The sequence below is a fragment of the Vanacampus margaritifer genome, chromosome 19 (genome assembly GCF_051991255.1).
Source record: "Vanacampus margaritifer isolate UIUO_Vmar chromosome 19, RoL_Vmar_1.0, whole genome shotgun sequence".
Classification (NCBI taxonomy): Eukaryota; Metazoa; Chordata; class Actinopteri; order Syngnathiformes; family Syngnathidae; genus Vanacampus; species Vanacampus margaritifer.
Window position 1 is genome coordinate 10,486,474 of NC_135450.1, and position 15,447 is coordinate 10,501,920.

Here is a 15,447-nt window from a genome sequence, read left to right on the forward strand (position 1 = left end):
CAAAAAAAATATATTTTGTGTTCCACTGAAGAACTCACTCATAACACACTGAAGTTAAAACTTTTAATGAATTTCTGAAAATGGCAAAATGTAGAAAATATATATTAACAAAATAACTTTATCTGGGACAAAAATGTAACTATTTTTTAAAAATTGTTCCAGTGCTCCCTTTTGCTGTTGGCCACTATTTCTGCTGTAATTAAAAAAAAATGAATTATTTTAATACTCATGACATTATTTTAGGACAATGCAAAACTATTGTAAATTGTGATTAATACAGCCATGATTGTTAAGCACGGAATCCAATCAGATTTTTATTCCATTCACATTTTTTCAGGATTCGCTTCATCGCCGTCGTCTTTGCTCTCCAGTGTCCTTTGCCGCATTTGCTCTTCTTTACAAATCTGATCAGATATGACCACTGTGAGAATGTTGGGCTGCGCCGCATCTGCCTCTTCCAGCAGGGACGACAAGGCGGAATTGTGAGGAGGTCTGTCCAAAGTGATGACATCGCCGCCATCCGACGTCACCACCCGAGCCTCGGGCGGCATTTCGGTATGGACGACGGTAATCCCGCCCAGGTGGCCGTGACTCACCAGGGTGACGGCCCCCAGCTCAGCCCTCTCGATTGGCAGGGCGACTGGCTCGGTTGGCACTGGGGCGGCGGCGGCGGAGGCGGCGACGTTGCTTTTCGGCGCTTTTTTGCCAGGGTTCTTCTTCTCCTGCGCTGATGCCTTGCCTTGAGGCTTGGACTTCTTCTCCACATTTCCCTCCAAGACCACCAGGTAGTTCTTCCATGGAGCATTGGCATCATGAGTCTGAATTGGAGGAAAACGCCGTTAGGTAGTTAATATTTGCCTAGCAACCAGTTCAGGGTGTGCCCCGCCTACTGCCTGAAGACAGCTGGGATAGGCTTAACCACCCCCCCCCCCCCCCCGCCGCGACCCTTGTGAGGAATAAGCAGTTCAGAAAATGGATGGTAGTTCATATTTGTCCATTAGTTAGTCAACTGGTTAGTTAGTTTGCTAGGAAGTCGTTGGTTACTTGGTTGGTTTGTATTCTGTTGGTTAGTTTGCTAAGTTGTTTGGTTAGTTTTTTTGTTGATAGTTGCTTGCTGCTTTGTTGTTTCTTTTTCTATCTTAGATGTTTCATTTTCATTTGTCTGGTTGGTTAGTCAATTGTTTAGTTTGTTTTTGGCGCATTTGTTAGTTGGCCAGTGAGTCAACAGTTGGTTAGTTTTTTCTTTCTAGTTTTTTGGTTGGTTAGTTTTTTCTTTCTAGTTTTTTGGTTGGTTTCAGATTGTTTGTTTGCTATCAAGTTATTGGTTGGCTAGCTAGTTTTTTGTTTGTTGGTTAGTCAGTGTGTCCGTTTTTTTTCGTCTGCTTGTTTCCTAGTTTTTGTTTTTTTGGTTAAGAAGTCATGAGATGATTTGTTAGTTTGCTATCAAGTTAGTGGTTGGTTAGTTATTTTTTGTTGTTGTTTGATGGTTAGTTGGATTGTCAGTTAATTTGTTAGTTTGCTAGTTATTTTTTTCGTCAGTTGGTTCTTTTGGTTAGTTAAGTCATGAGACCGCGTTACCGTAGTGTTAATTGGTTGTATGTTTTTAGCTGATTTATTATTTTATTTTATTTTGCTATTAAGCTAGTTAGTTAGTTAGTTTTCTAGTTTAGTTGGTTTGTTTTATTTGGGCGCGTTACTCACTGTGATGCTAATTAGTTTGTCGGTTTTCAGTTTGTTTCTTAGTTTAGTGACTGAAGTTAGTGGGTGTCAAATTCTGTTTGTTGGTCAGCCAGTATGTCAGTTTTAGTTTTTATTTACTTATTTTTCTATTTTGTGGGTTCTTTTGGTTAAGTTACAAGACTGTTACTTACCGTGGTGTGCCGGCGAAGAGTAGACTTGTCGGTGAAAGTGCGGCTGCACAAAACGCACATGTAGGGCTTCTCACCAGTGTGGATGCGCTGGTGCCGCTGGAGAGCGTTGAGCTGCGTGAAATGCTTGTCGCAGTAGTTGCAGGCGTAAGGACGTTCGCCTGGGGTGGGGCGGGGCAAACATAAAAAGTCAGCTTTTAAACTCGGGCGCTACAGATGATCTGATGCTTACCCGTGTGCACCGTCAAATGCTGCCGTAGGGAGTTCCTCTGGGCGAAGCCGCGGCCGCAGTGCTCGCACTTGAATGGCTTGGAGCCGGTGTGGATGTTGGAGTGGTATCGCAGGTATTCCTTGGAGGCGAAGCTCTTCCCGCAGGACTCGCACATGAAGGGCTTCTCACCTTCAACAACAAAAGAACTTAACAACGGCGCCATAACGGAGACGATCGTAACTGGGTGTCATCTTACCCGTGTGGGAGCGCTTGTGATAGGCCAGCATGCTTTTCTGGGTGAAACGGGCATCGCACTCGTCGCAGGCAAAGGGTTTCTCACCTGTGTGGATCCTAAACACAACCACACTCTTATGTCATACTTCACATGACCAACAGAAAAATGGCATTCTGCCGGAGGAAAAAAATGGGCCTTTGTAGTCATCCCTGTGGGACACCAATGGCAAAGCGCACTGATTGTTATCAGTTTGAGATTTGGTGCAATAGTAATGTAGTAAAACAAATATGGTCCCTTGTGAGTTGAATTAGTTCTGTTGCCCAAGCTGGTACCTGTGGTGCATTTTGAGAGCCGACTTCTGGGTGAAGCGTGCGCCGCAGTCGGTGCAGACGAAGGCCTTGATGCCGGTATGCGTCCGCTTGTGCAACATCAGTGATGCCTTGGAGCTCAACAACTTGCCACAGTCGGAGCACTGGTGCGCATGCGGGCCGTGTACCTAAACAGGTGGTGCGGACAAGTGAGGAAAATGTAGTGGGGCACTAGTCCTAGGATGGCGAATCTCCAGAATGTTCAAAAGTGGAAACTTTATAATTCCCACAGAAAGTTTCCAAAATTCCCCAGCTGAACTTCTCATGTAAAATTAGCAGAAACTTGCCGGAAATTCACCGGACATTTTTCACCCCCTTTGCACCCTAATTGGCCCTGACCTGTTTGTGGTGGCGGACCACGTCCTTCTTCCGCTTGAAGGTCTTGGTGCAGACCTCACAAGGGAATAGCCGCTCGCTGCTGTGGACATGCTTCTCGTGGATCTTCAGGTTGCTGCGGTTGGAGAAGGTCTTCAGGCAGGTCTCGCAGCGGTAGACCAGGTCGGCTTTGACTCCGTGGTAGGTGCTGTCGCAAAGTAAGAGGAGAATGGGTTTGAGGACTGGAACCCCTTAAGGAAGGGTTGTGCTGATTTCAAATTCAAAGTGATGCAACGCCACAGGTATATTTTAGTCAGACTCATTACAGGGGTTTACAAACCTGAATTCCACGCACAAGCAGGGAGAGACAACCAAGCACCTACCTCATGTGCTTCAGGTAGCTCCTCTCATAGTGGAAGCTTCGCTGACAGTCATTGCACAAAAACTTCCCCTTGGAGGCGCGCTTGGACGCCGTGCCGCCCTCTTCCTCATCCTCATCCTCGCCCGCAGACAGCAGCAATGATTCCTCGCCGTCATTCAGACTCAGCGTGTCCTCATCACAGTGAGGCGAGGTGGGCGAGGGCGCGTACGTGTCGTCATCTTCCTCTTCAGCATTTAACGCCTCATCGGTAGTTGGGATACACCTCTGCAAGACTTTACGGCCACCCAAGCTCAGTTTGAGCTTGGTAGTCTTCACTTTAGGTCTTTTTGAAAGCCCCTCGGAGCTCTTCGGAGCCACTCGACGTTTCAACGGCGTCTTCTTTCTGGCAGACTTGGTCACTTGTGATGACGACTCTACCGCTTCCGACTGGGATGTAAAGTTCTTGCCGCAAACCCTGGATAGCTCCTCGCATTCCAAAATCCTGGCCGCCGCTTGCATGTCATCTATCCTGCTCTGGGCCACCTCCGCCTTACCCGTGTACACAAACTCCAAAAAGTCAGAAAAGTCGCACGGATGCATGTTGGAGAGCAGGATTGGATCTGGGGTGGTGTCCGGTGACAGGAAGATGTTCCTGAAGTAGCCGCTAGAGGCGGCGAGGACTACCCGGTGAGCCTGAAACGCCCGTGAGTGACCCTGGTAGTCAACTTGGATTGTGATGTCACTCAGGTGTCCCTGCAGCCTCAGGTGGTGCAGGGCGTCCAAGATATTCTGGTGGTGTGTTTGGGAGGTGAGCTGGACCACCGCCATGCCCATTATGGAGTGAATCTGATGGAAACAGAGTTTGAACTTTTAGGATTTATAGGAACAATAGTGCTTTTAGATAAGAGCGACCCGGCAAATTTTTCGGGATACGAGCCATGGTTGGAACCATTTTTTTGCTTTGACTTGTGAGGGCAAAAAAATGTAAGAAACGAGCGTTGCCTAGTTGCAGTGCACTCAACTCACTGCAAAAGGCAAGTTTGGCAGATAGCAAATATATATATATATTTTTCTTTCTAAAAGGCTTCTGTGCTATATTAACTTTGTAAACGGACTTATCAAAGGGAGGAAGGCAGAGAGGATACGCATAAAACAAACATGGAAAATTAAAAATTTTGAAAAGGGCCACCACCACCTCAAGGTTCTCCCACCCAACAACCAAACTTGAAATCCTAATAGTGGCCTTGAAACCGTAATAGGAAAATTGGCCAAATTAGCGTAGATCATAGCCACTGTTTACATGTAAGCCCAAAGGCGCTTATGTTGAAATGTTTCCAGTAAGAAACAATAAAATAACGACTAGATTATTTGTCTGTGTTTCATTGTTAGGCAAAAATATTAGCACACCTAGCAATACGATTTATAACAAGCGAAGCAAAGCGATCAATAAACTGCATTTAAAAAAAAAACACGGGGTCGTGGCCTATGCTGCTAATTTTAGCATCGAACGAGGGAGTGAGTGGTACTGTATTATGCAGCGAATAGCGTTGAGGAGACAGAGCGGCTTCTTACCGTAAGGTCGCTAAAATGGCAGCCCACTGATCCCTGTGCTTACTCGAAACGCACACGGAACTGATCCGCAGGGGAAGAATGGACGGCAAGTCCACTTAGACAAACTACAGGAAGGCGAACGTAAAATAATGCGTGTAAAACTTCCAACAAAAAAAGAGCACATTAATGCTAGTATACGGAGCTTACTTTTCAACCCCCTACGAATATCTTAATTGACGAACCGTGTTTTATAACCGTTTCGCTTTTCACCAACGATTAATGTTGTTTGTCTCCAAAGGATCTCCGTAGTTCTCCAAGACGGCCAACCGTTTACGCATGCGCAATTATATATTTATGTAAACATTCAGTAGCTCAGTACCGGATCTTGGATCAGCATTTATTCGTTGTGCTTTCTTCAAGCATTGGAGGTCCGCAGCTGCTGCTCTTGGATCTGTTATCTCTGTTTAGCCTACACAAACATCCCCAAGTGAATTGAATAGTTTTTTTTGTTTGTTTTTTATCCTATCTAATGTAAGTATTAAGAATGTTCCTGGATCGGATAAATTATTTTAGCTAAACAAATAACACCAGTTAAAGAAAAACTGAAATAAGGAAAAGGCTGTCTTTTGTTGTTAAACTGGCACATTTTGGCATTTTTTTGTATTTGTACAAGCACTTAATGTTTTGTGCTGATATATTTGCTTTTAGTGTTATTTCTCACAATTCACCCATGAGAAAATCAGCGAGGAGTCTCAATTTGCTTTTTGTTAACAATTTGTCCACAAGGTGGCGCCATTGCGTAAATTGACAACATAGCGAGCCAATTAGTGTGTGTGTTTTTATGTGCATAGTACATAAGGTTGCATTTTATTCTCGTCACTTTTTTTTAAAAATTCTGACATCCAGCAGGAAATTAGTGCTGCACATTGTACGTCAAACGAGGTGCTTAAATAGTCAGTTTATACTGATGAATAGCTTGGAGTTTAATAGGAGAGACAGTTGATAAACTAGGTAATCAATTCATACTCACAATGGCATAAATCATCTTCAGAGATGCAAAACACATTGTAAGCATCCATGCAAAGCTACTCGCACGGGTGAGAGGGGTGTTCTGCTGTTGCCAAGGTTTCTTGTCTCCTCCACAAAGAAATCCATACAGCTCCCATTTATCATAATGAATCCTGTGAGCCTGCAGTGTTGCCTCGCTTCGGTGACTCATACTGCGTGCAGGATCACAGCTATGTACTCACGCAAATTCATTTTTATTCTTCTCACTGTATTCATTTGACCAAACATGAATTTGTTTGGACTTGATTCAAGGTGATGGACTTTAATGGCATCTTATCAAACTTGAAATCTGTCCGGTTGATTAAACAAACAAACAAACAGTTAATTCAACGATTTAAACAAAATCTTGATGTGTTGGACATTTGCAGTTTCACTCCTCTCCCTCAGGGGGCGGTGTTAAATAGTGTTTATTCTTAAAAATCGTTTTAATTGTATTGTAGCCCCATCTGCTGCATCTAACGTGTTACTCCCCTTGGGCCCCGATGCAAACAGACTGTAACGACAGATATACGCGGAAAATAAATTCCACGTTCTGCAGCAAAACAGTCAAATCTGGATGCAGCGAATCCGTCGGCTGTCCTTGCGAGAGCACCGCAGCTTCTTAGAGATGACTCATACTCGCAGCAGATGCTAAAAAGCACAACCTAACTGGGAAGAGAGCAAAGCAGCAGTGTAGCGGTGGTGTACGCACTCCAAGAAGAACCGCAGTCTTCTCTTTGTACCAGACGAGCGCACTGGGGCCGAGCCAGACCGACCGCGCCGGGTCCAGCTCGGTGTTCTGCGGCGGTTTGGCCTTCCGCTCTCCTCAGGCTCACTCAATAATAAATGTCAATCATTACGTTAATGGTTTTGGATCACGTTCATCTTTATTTTTTTTTTTGTCTTCAGTAGAAACAATGCTAAGATCATACATTTCGGTCTTGATTGTGTGATTCTCAATCTGCTTGGAAGACATCAGCCAATCGCATCGCAGGGCACGAGCAATATAGATAAATAACAATTCTCACCTTTGGACAATTTAGAGTTGTCAATGAACCTAACGTCTTTGTTTTTTTGGAATGCAGGAAGAAGCCACGCAAGCATGTGCAATATCCCCTCAAGAAGTCCTGAGCCCGTAGTTGAACCTTCAACCTCAGAACTGAAAGGTAGATGCTTTCCTTATTGACATAAATGGATTTTGTTTGACCTGAGAGTTTTTAATTGTAGTTACCAAACTTTTGCATGCATAGGGCACATGCGGTTGCCTAGCTTTGTCAAAATCATGGCCAGTAGACACACACAAACAAGATTCCAGGCTTGTCCGCAGTGGTTGTATGCCACACCACTAGAGTCTAGACCTGGCGAGTCGAGCCGGAACCTCGAGAACAAGATGAGGACGCCACGGGGGTTGAAAGCCAGACTTCATAATTGTGGTCAAATATTGTTGGCCTGATGACATTTACATGAAGCCAAAGGTGTCCTTCCATCAACTGGTGTCTATCTGCTCCGTCAACTATTGCACAATTGGATATTTGGTGTCATGTTGATCTGATGAGGACATTCACTGGCTTTGTTTTTCCCTCATAGTTGCCAAGACAGTCAACTAGACAAGGTGAAGGACAAAGAGTGTCAGTAAGAAGCACGTGATTCAGCCCAGCAAGTCAGGTGATATCATATTTTTATGCTAGGGAGAAAATGATATCCAAGTTGTTCTTGTTTCAATGTCAAATGACTTCTTACTGGTTATTTCAGGGTCAAACTGCCATCATTCAATGTAAATCCATAAATGAATAATAATAACAAATAAATAGAACATAGAAGATATATAAAAAAAAGGAAGAAAATAGCACAATATTAGACAAAAAAATATGAGGAAAAAAAGATGGCACAATTATTAAACTACCCCACACAAATAAAATAAATAAATAATAGGAAAAAATACAACAAAAAAATGTACTCTCAAAAAAATGTTAGACAAAAAATACAAATAATAAAAAAAAAATGTAATTATAAAAAAAAAGGAAAAAGATTTTACACAAACAAAATTTCACAAACGGGAAAAATTATGAGGAAAAAAAGATGACACAATTATTAGAACCCCCACACAAATAGTAAAATAAATAAATAATAGGCAAATTACGCAAAAAAATTACTCAAATAAAATACATACTTTGGGGGGGGGATGTTGGACAAAAAAATACAAATCTAAAAAAAATTATGTAATTATTTAAAAAAAAAAAATATATATATATATATATTTGACACAAAAAAATGAAAATACACAAACAGGGAAAATATTTAACAGAAAATATTAAACAACATTTTTAAAAATCGATTGGACCACAACCAAAAATATTATAGGAAAAGTACAAAATAACTAGATCTAGATAAAAATACATGTGATGATAGCAAGTTTTTTTTTTTATTTGGCAATATATTTTTTGTTTTTATTTATTTATTTTAATTTTACTGGTAATATGTAAAAAATAATAATATATATATATATATATATATTATGTGTTTCTTCACGGGCATTACAATACAGCCATGATGACAAAAATGAAATTTTTCATATTTACTGGCACTAATATTACTGGTTTGTCTCAGTGGATAAACAATATAAGCCTTGTGATATTGTCTGGCTACATGTGTTGCTTCCACCATTTCTCTTCAAACATCTGTTGCTTGAAGGGTTACGAATACCACGACTATCGTTAGTTGATTATTTCACTTTTCATCCTCTTTGTCCCACATGATTGTTTTGCGTTGTATCTTGAGATTTTCTCATGAAAAACGGCTGCATCGGCTCCATCGGCTCCATCAAATCCGGGCAACCTCGCTGTAATGAATCCTATTGTTTCCTAAATGTGTCCGAGGACTTCATCGGAAAGAACTTGCCCCGCCAAAGCCGCAGAATGACTCAATACATGGCGAGCAAATGAGAAAATAATAGTGTGGGAACGCGCTAAACAAAGACAGTTTCATCTCAAGCCCGCAGACTCATTTTCATTAAATGAAAGGCATTAAAAAAGATGACTTTTAGATGCTCCTTTGAATTTCATTGAACATTTCTGCCTCTCCATCCCCCATTGATGAAAAGATAGACGGAATTCCGAGATGGAATTACTTTGGCCTCTGACTCACCGACTGTGTTCCCAGTGGCTCCCTTCCCCTCCCCTCCCCTCCCTTCTCCTTCATCCTCCTCCTTCATTCGTCCTTGCCAGTGTTCCCTCCGTTGTAACAGAATCCCGCACTTGAGACGCCTCGAGGACGGCCGGCCGCCCACTGCCGCCGTGTTCACAAATAGAGGGCTTACCTACTGCAGCTAAAATAGATCCCAGCCGTAATCAGTAACTCATGTTGCTCTTTTGGTCACATTTGTGGCAGGTGTTTTCCCACAATGCAACTAACCTAACCTTCAAAAAGTCCAAATGCAAAAATGTGCAAAAATATCACATGGAAAAGTGAGATTTAAAAAATGTCAAAAATATTCTAGATAAATTAAAACATATTTACAAAAGAAGACTAATATGAGTACAAATACAAAGATATTAAAATAATTTTTTGATGGAAAAAAATGCAATTTAGGGGGAGAAAAATAAAAAATGTTAGGCAAAAATACAGAAATATATATACAAAATATATAACATATAAATCACACTAGCAAAAAAAAAATCACATGGCAATAAACACATATAAGACAAAAATACAATATATTACACATAATAAAATACTAGGTAGAAAATACAAGGATACATTTAAAACAAACTAAATCATCTATAATAAATAATAATTTTTAAAAGAAATAAACATAAATTCAAAAGTTTTCTAGACAAATATTTTTTTTTTTAAAGAAGATACAAGAATAAAAAATAAATGAGACAGCTATATGAAAAAAAGATAATAGGCATAAGTAAAACTTATTAAACAGAATAAATATTTTACTAAAACATAAAAAATATTAGCCCAAAAATATTTTTAAAGAACTCCAAAATCCTAGACAAAAACATTACATTTTGCCTGAAAAAATAAAAACAAAACAAAAACAGAAAAACATCATACAACAAAAGGATAAATTCATACATATCAAACAAAAATACAAAATAGGAGTCAAAGTAAAAATATTGAACAAAATTTTTTTTTAAAAAAAGAACAAAAGAAAAATACACAAATATCAGACCAAATGTAAAAACATTTGGTTAAAATTAACAAAATAGATAAAAAAAAAGACAACAATATCAAACATATTAGACATTATTTTTTATGGACAGAAATGCAAAAAAAATGAACAAAATTAGGCAAAACTACAAAAATATTAGGTAAAAATCTACAAATATTCGATTTAAAAAAAACTTATTAGATATGAAGCTTTCCCCCCCAATGCAACTGTTTTGTCAGCACATTCTCGGAGCCCCCCCAGAAGCAACCTTCCCTCCTTCCTCCTCCCTCGCTTCCTGGCCGCCGCCACCCTCCTCGTATCCTCATTGGCTCCGCTTCCGGGGAATTGCATCACTCGTCTCCCCCTCCGCTCGGACCTTCTAATCACATATGGCGCACACACGCACACGCATACACCCGTTATGTGGCTTGATGTGGAATGTTACGCTTGGTCGCTGTTGCCGGATTCTGGAGCCTTTCCCAGCTTTTCCATCCTTTTCCCATTTTCCCTAGCCTCAACCCTCGAACCCTCGTGCAGCCACGTTAACAGTACTATAGCGGAGGGATTCAATAGGATGTGTTCTGGGTGGAAAAAAGGTCCGAAAATACAAAGAGATAATCAGTTATGAGGATGTAGCATTAAACTGTTTCTCACCATTTTAGTTTTCCTGGTTTTTGGGGGCGTGGCTAACACAGTCAGTCTTGCGCAACACACTTGGTCACAAGCATGAGTAACTCCACCCCCCCGAATAAGCAGTTAGCTAGCTAGCTTAGCTATGCTTGCATTGTATGGACGTGTGTGAAATTTAAAAGATAAATTTATTTACTTAGGGAATTTAAGGCTTTACATACAGGCGACACAAGTCGACATGATATGTTTTTGTAATTGTAATTTGTAAACTTTATCATTAAAACTTTACTCGTCATTCAACCGCAGCCAGAGCGACAACACTTCCTGATCAGCTGACTAACACCGTCCAATCAGATGCTAGCACACCATAGGTAAATGCAAGTGAATGACGGAGAGCAGCAGATTCGACACATCCATTTAGATACTTGTACAAAAAAAAAAAAAAAAGTATGAATGTGTAAATAATAATTCTGGAAACATAAATGTATAAGTAAATATACATTTTAACAAATTAACTTAAATGCTTGATGGTCCGGGTGTGGACCTTGGAAAAGCGAGGGGTGGTTAATCTATGCTAAAGCAAGCATCTCCTTATTTGGAAACCCGACCTAAAAATATTGCCGCAAACAGTCGAGTAGTACGCTACGTGTATTTCTTGTAAGTTTTTTTCTCGCAAATTTGCAAGTAAAAAAACTCGTAAATTTGCGAGTTTATAAAGTGGGTAATTTGCGATTTTTTTTTTTTCGGAATATTGCTCCCGCCCTCTAAAAAAAAAAATATATATATATTTATACGAGCATAACAGCACCTTATCATCATCAATATTGTAATGTATACAGCTGACACAATGTAGGAAACGTAAAAAGTGAAAATCACAGGGTCTCTTCTCGGGAAAGCCGAGTTGGTCGCTCGTTCATTTTTTTCCCCCGGCGTGACAACCAAAGCAAATATCTTCCTTCCTGCGGCGAGGACGACCGCAGCCGCATTGTTAACCCTCGGATGCACCGACTGGCCTCTTGTGAAACGTGGCAGAGCTCCAGCTCCGGTCTTGTGTAATAATAACAGGGAGCTTTTTGCTGCAGGAAATGGGTGTATGTGTTAAAAAAAAAAAAAAAAAAAAAGATAGAACCATGAAGTTCAATTTTAGTAGTTACAGTAGGTGGCAGTTGGCGGGTCGGTTGCTAGGTCAGCTAGTCAGTTAGTTCAGGTTGGTTAATAGGTATTGATCGCTAGGTAGGTGGTTTGTAGGGCTGGGTATTGATCCTAATTTCCTCAATCAACTCTATTTCGATTCACAAGAGTTTGATTTCGATTTTTTTCCGATTTCGATTTGATTCACATCACTTCAATCCGATATGGATTCATTATAGAACCTCAATTCATCCTAAATGTCAAGGACATGAGAAAAGCTCCACTAATATTAAATATCAAAGTACATTTTAACACGTGTTATAATCACTTACTGTAAGTGGTAAACAAACATTGAAATCTGCAAGGATGAGATCAAAACATTTTCATAATTCTAATTCAATAATTGTAAATAAAAAAAGTGCAATAATTCTGGTCTTTCATAAATGTAAGAAAATACTTTTCAATCCATGTGAACAGTAAATTTCAGGAAATCTAAGATATGAAGAAAAAAAAAGGGCTTTAAAATTGTAGTTTCTTAAGAGTTTATGGGAAAAATAAATATTAAAATAATCAATTGGTGGTTTTATGAATAGATATTGGGCTTGAAAAGAAAAAGTGATTTGATATCGATTATTAAATTATTTTTTTTTTAACCCAGTCCTAGTAGTTTGGTAGGTTGGTTGCTGGGTAAGGTCAGTTGGTATTTTGGTTGGTAGGTCAGTTAAGTGGTTAGCTGGTAGGTAGGTTGGTTGGTCGCAAGGACTGATGATATAAATTTGACAGGAAGTCCGATATTTTGGTTTGCAGCAGACATTTTAGGGCCTTTACAGCCAACTTCAGTCGCTTTAGTCGGAAACAGATATACTAGTTTGCCATGTCAAAAATGTTCGTCAGGATTCTGCAATGTGGGAATTTTGTCAGCTTTTTTTTGTGTTCTAAGAAATTATATCACTTGTGATAGTGGGCTATGCTTTTTTCTTCTCCTTCTGGTTGGTTGTAAATAATCCCTCACTTAATATTAAAACAAATTCCAGATTCCACAGCTAATTTGCAAATTCAGCCTTGGCGGCCTTGTTTTTTTTCTTGGTCTTTTCCTAGGGTTTTTATTAGCGAAACTTGCACATAGAATTCTAAGGAGTAAACCCCCAAGCTGAGCAAATCGCCCACGGGGAGGAGAGATTTCACAGAGATTACCGACGCGCCTTTTAAAGCGGTTCGAGGAAAGCGACTCCCAGTAAAATAAACGGCGTTGGCCGCTTTACCGAGAAGCGCGCTTGTTGACTCAACGGCTCAAGGCGAATTGCTTTTCATCAAGTCAAATATACCGCATCTCAATATACAGTGTCAAATGGACTCCCACACATTTGCTTTGGGTCCATTTACCTTGGAGGAGACCACACGTGAGTGGAAACGCTACAAACCGTTGCTCCGTATAAAGAATTATGAATGACCAATTGCTCGTTCTCTAACAGATAAAAATGCTTGCAAAATCCTCGATGGGAGCTTTGCTCTGAGAGCAACCAACTTTCTCCAGGCAGTCTACATCCGTCTTGAGTAGGACCAAAAATGGCGCGGGGGAGAGCGAGTAGGAGCTTGTGGTTGTGGGAGGTGGGGTGGCGAGACACACGACTGACACGTTTACACGGAGGAGCGAGACGACGTAGGCTCGTCAGATGTGGACAAGATAGAACTTATCTGAGCTGTTGAATGAACTATAAGCAAAGAAATTTCAGCAATGATTAAAAGACATGTGTAGTAATGGGAGAAGTTGTAGTGTCAGGAATTTTAGCTACACTTTGGTCAGCGGGTAGATAGGTAGGGTTGGTCAGAGAGCCACGACATCGTGATAACTTACATTGATGTTTCTGCATTTGGCAATTTATTATTATATTATATTATTAGTATGGGATTTTTTTTAATGGGCTTTAGGTGAACTGATGAATACACACACGCACGCACATGCACATGCACATGCTCACCCACATACAAAAAAAAAATAAATATATATATATATATATATGTGTGTGTATACAGTATGTATATATATGTATATATATTTAGAAAAAAAAAAAAAGAGAGAAAAAAAAAACATTTTTATTAATAAAAAAAAAGGTAGGGTTGGTCAGTTAATCATCAGTCTGTCATGATGACATGTCAAATCGGTAAAATTACCGAATGAACAATTCTGAGCTTTCCAGAAAAAAAAAAAAAAAGTACATCCGTCAGGTCCGGGAGCTTTACTGTAGGTAGTACAGTACAGTGGAACCTCGGAGTTTGAACGTCTCGGAAATTCGTACAAATCGAACTTTAACCAAAAAATCGGAGTAAAAAAAAAAAATGCCTCGAAGTTTGAACTCATTTTCGGAGTTCCAACACCCAAGCAAAGCAAGCTAAGCCGAACGTACCTTGAAAACGGGTAGCCGAGCGAAGCCGGATGCTCACGTTGCGGTAGTTGAGACGATTGAACTGCTGATTTCCAGTCAGATCGTGAATACTCCCGGAGGTGCTCCATACTCGCGAGAGACGACAATTTTCTTCGCCGTGGGCCCAAAGAAAGACAACAATGCCAGTGGCACCAAAGAAAAACTTACAGTGCTACAAACCACATTGGAATTAGAAAGGAGATAATCGATTACCGTTGTAACCACCGTGACTACTTCAGTAAATACTGGCACAAGGACCCCCCCCCCCCCCCTTAGCTGTTCAACAACGTGCCTGACGTTAAACAACGCACGCAAGGACCGCTTAGTAGTGTAACAATATGCCCAAACTCAGCAGTGAACTAAGGCTAGCATTAACGTAGCATTTATCACCACAACAAAAAATGTACGGTATTTTTTTATTGTTTAAAATACTGTACATGTTTTTTCACATAAATATAAATTAAAATAGGAATTTTCTGTTTTTGGAGTTTGGGAACGGATTAATTGCATTTCAATTATTTCCTATGGGAAAAACATGTTTCGGAGGTTGAACAATTCGGACTTTGAACACTTCGCGAGAACGAATTGTGTTCAAACTCTTTTTTAGGTCAAGTTGGTTGGTAGGTTGAACGGGAGACAGGTTGGTCAGTTAATCAATCAGTAGTTGTCGATAGGTATGAAGTTTGATTGGTCAGTAGAGAGGTAAATAGACCGGTCAGTATGTTGATAAATAAAGTACGTACAGTAGATGGGTCTGTTAGTCATTAGGTAGGTCTGTCAGTAACTTCATAATTAAATAAGACCCTGATCCTGCAAACAAAAACAATGAGACCTCCTCCTTTACATGTCTAAGGCGTGACCTTGACTTTGACACCACATGGATGCAAGGTCACAGAGGCCCGATCGTTTTTGCGTGCCGATTCGTCGCCACAAACGCGACGTTCCCTCCGTAGTTGCGACCTGGCAAAAAAGACCACCACTTGGACCTGAAACGGCGCTTCATTTGGCGGAGAGGGAAAAAAAAAAAAAAAACGTCATGTTCTAGTCGGGCTGGGTTGCCATGGAAACTCAGCATCGCCGTGGCAGGCTTTCCGCGGGGATCTTTGTCTGTCTGTCTCATCAGGGACCCTCGCATCAGTGATGTTGTA

The 15,447-nt window shown here is 40.5% G+C and overlaps 2 protein-coding genes across 3 annotated transcripts in view; one reads left to right on the plus strand and one right to left on the minus strand.

Annotated features, from left to right (window-relative positions):
• Positions 1–49: 49 nt before the first annotated feature.
• gzf1 (GDNF-inducible zinc finger protein 1) lies at positions 50–5,088 on the minus strand. Of its 2 annotated transcripts, XM_077553263.1 has the most exons (8): positions 4,931–5,088; positions 3,381–4,204; positions 3,022–3,205; positions 2,647–2,810; positions 2,336–2,430; positions 2,101–2,268; positions 1,872–2,029; positions 50–818 (listed from the first exon to the last, which is right to left on the minus strand). In XM_077553263.1, exons 2-8 carry the CDS (start codon positions 4,190–4,192, stop codon positions 324–326), a joined length of 2,076 nt encoding a protein of 691 aa, XP_077409389.1. In that variant the 5' UTR covers positions 4,193–4,204; positions 4,931–5,088; the 3' UTR covers positions 50–323. The 2 variants fall into 2 exon arrangements, with proteins under 2 accessions (XP_077409389.1, XP_077409390.1); XM_077553264.1 differs by lacking the exon at positions 4,931–5,088 and having other exon boundaries at positions 3,381–4,911.
• A 234-nt stretch (positions 5,089–5,322) lies between these two features.
• trib2 (tribbles pseudokinase 2) overlaps positions 5,323–15,447 on the plus strand; it is a 41,103-nt gene continuing 30,978 nt past the window's right edge. Inside the window, exons 1-3 of the mRNA XM_077553147.1 lie at positions 5,323–5,440; positions 7,042–7,122; positions 7,544–7,621. The gene's annotated coding sequence lies outside the window, so the exon portion shown is untranslated. The remainder of the gene's footprint in view (positions 5,441–7,041; positions 7,123–7,543; positions 7,622–15,447) is intronic.